Source organism: Gekko japonicus, unplaced genomic scaffold (genome assembly GCF_001447785.1).
Source record: "Gekko japonicus isolate JY-2015 unplaced genomic scaffold, Gekko_japonicus_V1.1 scaffold1133, whole genome shotgun sequence".
NCBI lineage: Eukaryota > Metazoa > Chordata > Lepidosauria > Squamata > Gekkonidae > Gekko > Gekko japonicus.
The window spans coordinates 272,512-279,645 of record NW_015162514.1 but is presented as its reverse complement, the minus strand read 5'-3'; the positions used below and the strand labels follow the sequence as shown (position 1 = coordinate 279,645).

Genomic DNA, 7,134 nt, shown 5'->3' with positions numbered 1-7,134 from the left:
CCCCGGCGTTCTACTTTGACATAGAGGCGGGAGCGAAAGATACAGAATAAACTTCCGATTAAAGTTTATTCTGTGTATTTCGCTCCCGCATCGGCACGCTCTAGACTCGTGTAGGTATACAGTGAAGCCGCTTTTACGACACAGCGGGGAAACCGGTTCACGTTCCGAGACCGGAAGTCTTCACACGGACCATGCTTCCTCGAATTCTAACTCTATACCCCGTCCGAGCTGTTCACCAATGAGCGTTCGGCAGAGGCCGGAAGAGGCGTGTCGGCGCGTGCGCAGAGGAAGCGGCACGGTCTCCGCGTGGGGAGCCGGGGTTTCCTGCCTGCCGGCGGAGCGCAACTCGAAGCGACGGCGGGACCATGTCGTGGCTCTTCGGGCTGAACCGGGGCGGGGGCGGCGGCGATCTAGGCCCGGGGGTGGGCTCCGGGATGCCTCCCCTGCCGCCTCCTCCTGGGGGCTCCCCCGGGGACGCGGCGGGCGAAGGGGGCCGCCCCAAGGACAAATGGAGCAACTTCGACCCCACTGGGCTGGAGCGCGCCGCCAAGGCCGCCAGGGAGCTCGACGCCTCTCGTGAGTCCAGTCGGGCCTGGCTGGGAGGGAAGGGAGCGGAAGAAGGCTGCGCAGGGCCCGAAACCCCTTTCCAAGGGGAGGCGGGGGGAGCCCGCCCGCCAGCCAGTCTCCGAGGAGTCCCCATCAGTGTTTCCTCTAAGCTGAGTTAGCGTGAGCTAGCTCACAGTTTTTTAGCCTCCAGCTCACACATTTTTGTTTCAGCTCAGGAAGGAGGGCTCCAGAGGAAACTAATTTATGTAGCAGCCAAATCACTGGCTCACAACTTTAATGCCAGTAGCTCACAAGGTAGAATTTTTGCTCACGAGACTCCACAGCTTAGAGGGAACATTGGTCCCCATGGGATGGGAAATACCTGGAGATTTTGGAGGAGGGGAGGGAGCTGAGGAGGTTGAATGCTAAAGAGTCCACCTGTCAAAGCGGCCCTTTTCTCCCGGGGAACCGATCTCTGTGATCTGCAGAATGGCAACCCTGTATCTAGTGCATGGCGCTCTTGAGTGAGAATCACACCTGCTCTGGTTTGTAACAGATCTCTTGTCTTTTGCTCATACCAGTATGCGACAAACAAGCTGATGACCGCTGGTCTCTCATGTGCGTATAAATATGTTGTAATCGAGGCTCCGTCTAAGTTGTGGAGTCCTGCGAGCCAAAATTATACTTGTTGAGCGCCTGGCATTAAAGTTGTGAGCGGGCGATTTGGCTGCTGCGTTTGCTCTGGAGCCCTCCTTCCTGAGCTAAGACAAAAATCTGTGAGCCGGAGGCTAAAAAACTGTGAGCTAACTCACACTAACTCAGCTTAGAGAGAACAGTGGTTGTAATGCCGGGAGATCACCAGGCCACACCTGGAAGTTGGCAACCCTAGTTCTGCTTCTAAAGGAGATGGCCAGGAAAGGGTTGATCATTCCCTCAAGTTAGCTGTGTGTGTCTGTTGCAGTGAAATTAAACAGGAGACCGTGGTCCCTTTTAATGCCATTGAGTCCAGCTTTCAGGAATGATAAACAGATTGCATTTTCAGGGAAGCCACTGAATTTCTAATTTAGAAAAAGGTTAACTACATCTCGTTAACACACACATCTCCCCTGCCCCGGATATGAGGAGGGGAGAGGGTGGAGAGCTTAGATTTTGCCCCTCCACCTCCCAAAAGGAAGCTGGTTCCAATGTCAAGAAAAGGTTAACACAATATTCTACCCCGGGAACTGTTTCTAGATACTGGCTGGGACAAAGCAGCTCAGCTGGGTGGGGATCTTCTATCTGAATCGAAGGATGCTGCTTCAAGTGGCAAGGAAAGGGTTAAGGTTTCTTTGCTTCTGGAACCCTGCTTAAGTGCTAGGATGAGGGCAATAGGAGTGAAGGGGGCTCTGGTGAGAGCAAAGCTTATGTCAAGGGAGAAGCTTCAAGAGGGGAGGGTTGTAGCTCTCTGCTTGGCATGCAGGAGGTCCTGAGTTCAATTCCCGGCATCTCCTCTTAAAAGGCCCACGTAGTAGGTGATGTGAAAAATCTCCACCTGAGACCCTGGAGAGCTGCTGCCGGTCTGAATAGACAATATCGACTTTGATGGTCTGATCCTGTATAAGGCAGCTTCATCTGTTCAAGAACCAGGAGATTGTTAATTGGATCTCCGGGGAGTTCAGTTTACACTGGAATCACTCGGCATGCAGTTTGCACTGTGAATCACGCAGCTTTCCCCAAGGCTGTGGCGAAGGTCTGGTTTACATCTCTGCAGTTTAGCAAAACAGAACACCCCTGCCATTTAATATCATGTGTGCACATCTGAGGGGCAGACTTTTTGCCTGGGAAACTGTATGCCGCTATGAGCCAACCTTGAACCAGCTTCGGTGTCGAAGATTGAGGTGTTGTGTCCTGAGGAACGAACACCCAGTGGCTCCTTTCAGAAGTGGCATTCGGCAGCCTTGGTGTGATACAGCTGAGATGTGTCTTCTTCCTGGGATTGCAGACGGGTTGCGTCAGTTCCTTGCAGCTAGTTGCCCTTTGACCTCATAGTACTCACATGACCCAGTTTACGCTGTAAATGTGTAGTCAATGGCAGCAGCCGTGCCAAAGCAAATTCCTTTCTTAGCTGGGCAAAACTTGATGGATTACAGTCTGTGGTTCTGCAAGAGACTTGTTCAGTGAAATTGCTGGTTTTTCCCAGTTCCAATCTCTCTCCACACAGAGCACTGCAGAGCTGAGAAAGACCTCAGAGAGACGTCCAGTGGCAGAGGGCATGTTTTGCATGCAGGAGGTTCCGTATGGAATTCCTGGCATCTCCTGTCTTTCATCTTACCAATTTGGGAGAAAAGCTTTCTTTTCGTGAGAACGTGCCTCCCAAAGCGACAATTAGGAGATAGCCGAACAATCCCATTAGTTACAAAGCAGCTTTGTGTTCTCGCTTTGGGGTCTGAGCGCCGTCTCCACAAGGCAAGGCTAAAGAGCTTAGGAATTTTCAGTTTAGCGAAAGACAGGATCGATGCTCCCTCTAAGCCAGGGGTGGCCAAACTGTGGCTCAGAAGCCACATGCGGATCTTTCACACATATTATGCAACTCCTGGCAGGGTGGTTGGGGAAGCGAAATATCACCAGCAAATAAATATCATTGGACAAATAAATATTATCAATATCTGCTTTTACTGCTTTTGTTATTATTTCTGGCAGTCTCATTTAATGTTAATCTCAAGCAAATTTGCATATTTCTCAGTAAAAACATGTAATATTTGTCCATGTCTTGTGGCTCTCAAACATCTGATGTTTATTCTGTGTGGCTCTTATGTTAAGCAAATTTGGCCACCCCTGCTCTACGCTATGGAGTCCTGTGAGCAAAAATTCTACACTGTGAGCTACTGGCATTAAAGTTGTGAGCAAGCGATTTGACTCCTGCATAAACTAATTTGCTCTGGAGCCCTCCTTCCTGAGCTGAGACAAGAATGTGTGTGCTGGAGGCTAAAAAACTGTGCCCTAGCTCACACTAACTCAGCTTAGAGAGAACGCTGGACAGGATACAGATCTTTGAAACTGTGCATGGTGTGGAGGAAAGAGAATTTTTCCTCTCTCTTTTCCCAAATATTAAAAGTCAGCAGTGGGAGACCAATGAATTTTATGGGAAACAAGCAAGGTGAAAAAAAACCCCAATATTTCTTAGCACAGCACATGATTGTCTTGTGGAACTCACTGTCACAGGACGTTGGGACCACCAGTAGCATAGGTGGGTTTAGTAAGGGATGAGACAAATTTCTGATGAATAGGCCATCATTTATGGTGATGTATCTTGAATTAAATGGGGCTGCGGTGGCTCAGGTGGTTAAGATGCTGAACTATAGACCGGAAGGTCGGTAATTCAGCAGTTCGAGACCCGAGTGCCACATGACGGAGTGCGCTCCCATTCGAAAGCAAGAAATTGGAAGTAGATAAATAGGTACCGCTTCAGTGGGAAGGTAACAGCGTTCCGTGTTCTTCGAGAAAGTTAACAGCTTTTCGCTTTGCCCGCTCGCGTGAGATGTATCCATTGGTTCATGCTTACCGGGAGGATGTTTGATTCTAGTATAAGTCAGAGGCCCTCATATTAGCAGCCATCCCTGACACAAGCTGTAAATGTGTCTCTAGTACTGGATTTATCAATAAACAGTTATCTTCTTATGAAGCCCTGTGTTGAGTAACCTGACTAAGGACCCTGACAATGCCCCCCAGTCTATTAATTTAAGACCGCGTCTTTAGTGGCTCTTTAGTGCTACCTGGCTGGGGAGTGTGCCAGTCTTTTCCCGATCTTCAGGGGTTTTTTAGTTCCTGGATTCTCCGTGGATCAGGTTTGCAGTACTGGGAGCGATGGGGAACCCAGTTTAAATCTGGAGAGCCTCGTGCTGGGTTCCGGTCCTCCGGCTGTCTTGTAGAAGGGTGTTGTGGGGTTGACCTGCCACTGGGAGAAACTTGACCAGCCACGTTCTTGTTTCCAGGCCACGCAAAGGAGGCCCTCGGCATGGCCCAGATGCAAGAGCAGACGCTGCAGCTGGAGCAGCAATCCAAACTGAAGGTGGGTCAGAATCTGGGGAACGGAACGAATCCAGCTCGGACTTCTTTGCAGGACCGTGCTGGGCATGCCAAAGGTTCCAGATCCAGTCCCTGGCATTTGCAGTTAAAAGGCTGTCGGTTAGAGGGAGCCACGCCAGTGCTCTTCGCCTAGGCCACAGAGCCAGTGTGGTGGTGGGTGGGGTATTGGGAAGCTGGACTAAGCTCTAGGAGACCCAGGTTCGAATCCCCACTCTGCCCTGAAAGTTCGTTGGGTGACCTTGGGCCAGTTACTTAGCCTGACCTACCCCACAGGGTGGTTGTTCTGCGGATCAGTTGGAGGAGGAAAGAATGATGCTGTGAGCTGCTTTGGGTCCAGGAGAAAAGCGAGGTATAAATGTCATAAACAAATGGGGAGATACCGCCAATCAGTGCAGAGGATGCTGAGCGGACCAGTGCTCTGTCATGGTAAACGGTGTTCCCTTCTATCTCTGGCTTCAAATCTGGGTTCTAGAGATTCCTTACTATTAGGGGGAGCTTTGATCTCCTTCTGTGTTTGGCCCTGGTCTAATTCTGGTCTACCACCTAGGCATTCGTGGAATATTTCATAATATCTAAGCCACGTCTGAATACTAACACAGTACCTTTTTTGGCCAAGACGTACATTAGCAAGTATGGAGCTATTGGCCCGATCCTCCTGGGAGGGTGCATTTTCCACCACCACCCTTTTCCTCTGCAGACCCCAGTGTTCGTGCTTGGGGTCCTTTGAACCCTGGATGTAGTGTTTATGTGGGGACGTAGTGGGGTATGACAGGAGGATGGGAAGTCTGATCCATCAGCTCCATTCTCCTTGCAGCACCTGTTGGGTACAAGCTATCATTCGAACGTCTGCATGCTTATAAAATAGCCACCTGCTTGCTCGCTTCTGGCGAGCTCAGATTGCCTACAGGCGAACATGAGCGGCCGTTTTTGTAAATCAGATTAGAGCTCTATTTTCCAGATTGCTGATGTGCCGCGCATGATTTCTATTGGTACACAAGGGGGGCAGGGTTTTTTTTAAGTGGGCCAGTAAATGGTATTTGGAGCTGTGGTGGCTCAAGTGGTTAAGACGCTGAACTGCAGGCTGTGGAAGGTCGGTAGTTCAGCGGTTCAAGACCCGGGTGCCGCATGACGGAGTGAGCTCCCGTCTCTAGTTCCAGCTCCTGCCAATCTAGCAGTTAGAAAGCAAGAAATTGCAAGTAGACAAATAGGTACCACTTCAGTGGGAAGGTAACAGCGTTCCGTGCACCTTGGTGTTTAGTCATGCCGGCCACATGACCACGGAAACGTCTTCGGACAGCGCTGGCTCTTCGGCTTTGAAACGGAGATGAGCACCGCAACCCTAGAGTCAGATTCGACTGGCTTTCGAGCAAAGGAAACCTTTACCTTTTTAAATGGTATTTGCCTGACGGGAAAGGGTAGCATCCTGCTTTCCCTCTTTCTTGTTTTTCTGTTTGTGCTGTCTCGGTCTCCCACAACTTCCCCGTGATCTCAATCTTCCAGGAGTACGAGGCTGCCATAGAGCAGCTGAAAAATGAACAGGTCCGGATCCAAGCAGAAGAGAGAAGAAAAACGCTCGGTGAGGAGACAAGGCAGCAGCAAGCGGTAAGGAGGGGTGTAGGATTTGAGTAGAGAGGAGATGATAGACACATGGCAAGGGCAACAGAGCATCTCTGTTGGGTCCGCCCAACGGGCCGTCTAAGTCCAGCATCCTGTTTCACATGGTAGACTGGCTTTGATTCATCCAGTCGGGGGGGGGGGGGGGGGGGTTTGGCATTGCCAAACTACAGCCGTGCTATACCCACTCTTGCGAATGCACATGTATACTGCGCTTTCAACCATATCTCTTTTGATGGGGGTTCCCTTTGACCAGCAATCCAGGTCTTTTTGTGTGGCTTTTTTTTGAAAACCGGCGCTCTTTGTTTTCTTGTGTTTAACCCCCCCGCTTCCCGTCATGTCGTGTTCCCGCAGAGAGCGCAGTACCAAGACAAGCTGGCCAGGCAGCGATATGAAGACCAACTACGGCAGCAGGTGAGTCCCTCGGCCGCCTCTTCACTCCTGAGAGTGTAACTTCCTCCTTCTTGGCCTCTGTGTACCCACAGCAACCTTGACCTGGAAGGCCCAGGCTAACCACGTCGCGGAAGCTTAGCAGAGTCAGCCCGGTTTAGTACTTAGATAGGACACAGCAAGGAAGTTCCAAGGTTGCTAGGCAGAGGCAGGCCATGGCAAACCACCTCTGAATGTCTCTTCCCCTAAGAACCCTGCGGGGTCATTCTAAGTTGGCTGCAGCTTGACAGTGTGCAGTTATCAGGGGTCATTTCCTGCAGGAGCGCACAGGAGCGGAGCTCCGGCAGTAAAGAGCCCAGGGGGCGGGTACATGCAACAAGCGCCACCCCCTGCTCCCAGCAGCCCTCAGTCAGAGCAAGAAGTAGCCAGGTAAGTTGCAGAGCCCCCCCCCCGGCCCCCCGGTCCAAAACAGTCCAGTGGCACCTTTAAGGCCAAGTTTTATTCAGGTACAAGCTCTCC

General features: G+C 51.0%; 1 protein-coding gene across 1 annotated transcript in view; it reads left to right on the top strand.

The window, feature by feature from the left end:
* The first annotated feature begins 309 nt into the window (after nucleotides 1-309).
* ATAD3A (ATPase family, AAA domain containing 3A) overlaps nucleotides 310-7,134 on the top strand; it is a 59,823-nt gene continuing 52,998 nt past the window's right edge. The window contains exons 1-4 of the mRNA XM_015406192.1: nucleotides 310-576; nucleotides 4,518-4,594; nucleotides 6,112-6,213; nucleotides 6,580-6,639. Of these exons, the coding sequence (XP_015261678.1) occupies nucleotides 366-576; nucleotides 4,518-4,594; nucleotides 6,112-6,213; nucleotides 6,580-6,639 (450 nt within the window). The 5' untranslated portion in view covers nucleotides 310-365. The remainder of the gene's footprint in view (nucleotides 577-4,517; nucleotides 4,595-6,111; nucleotides 6,214-6,579; nucleotides 6,640-7,134) is intronic.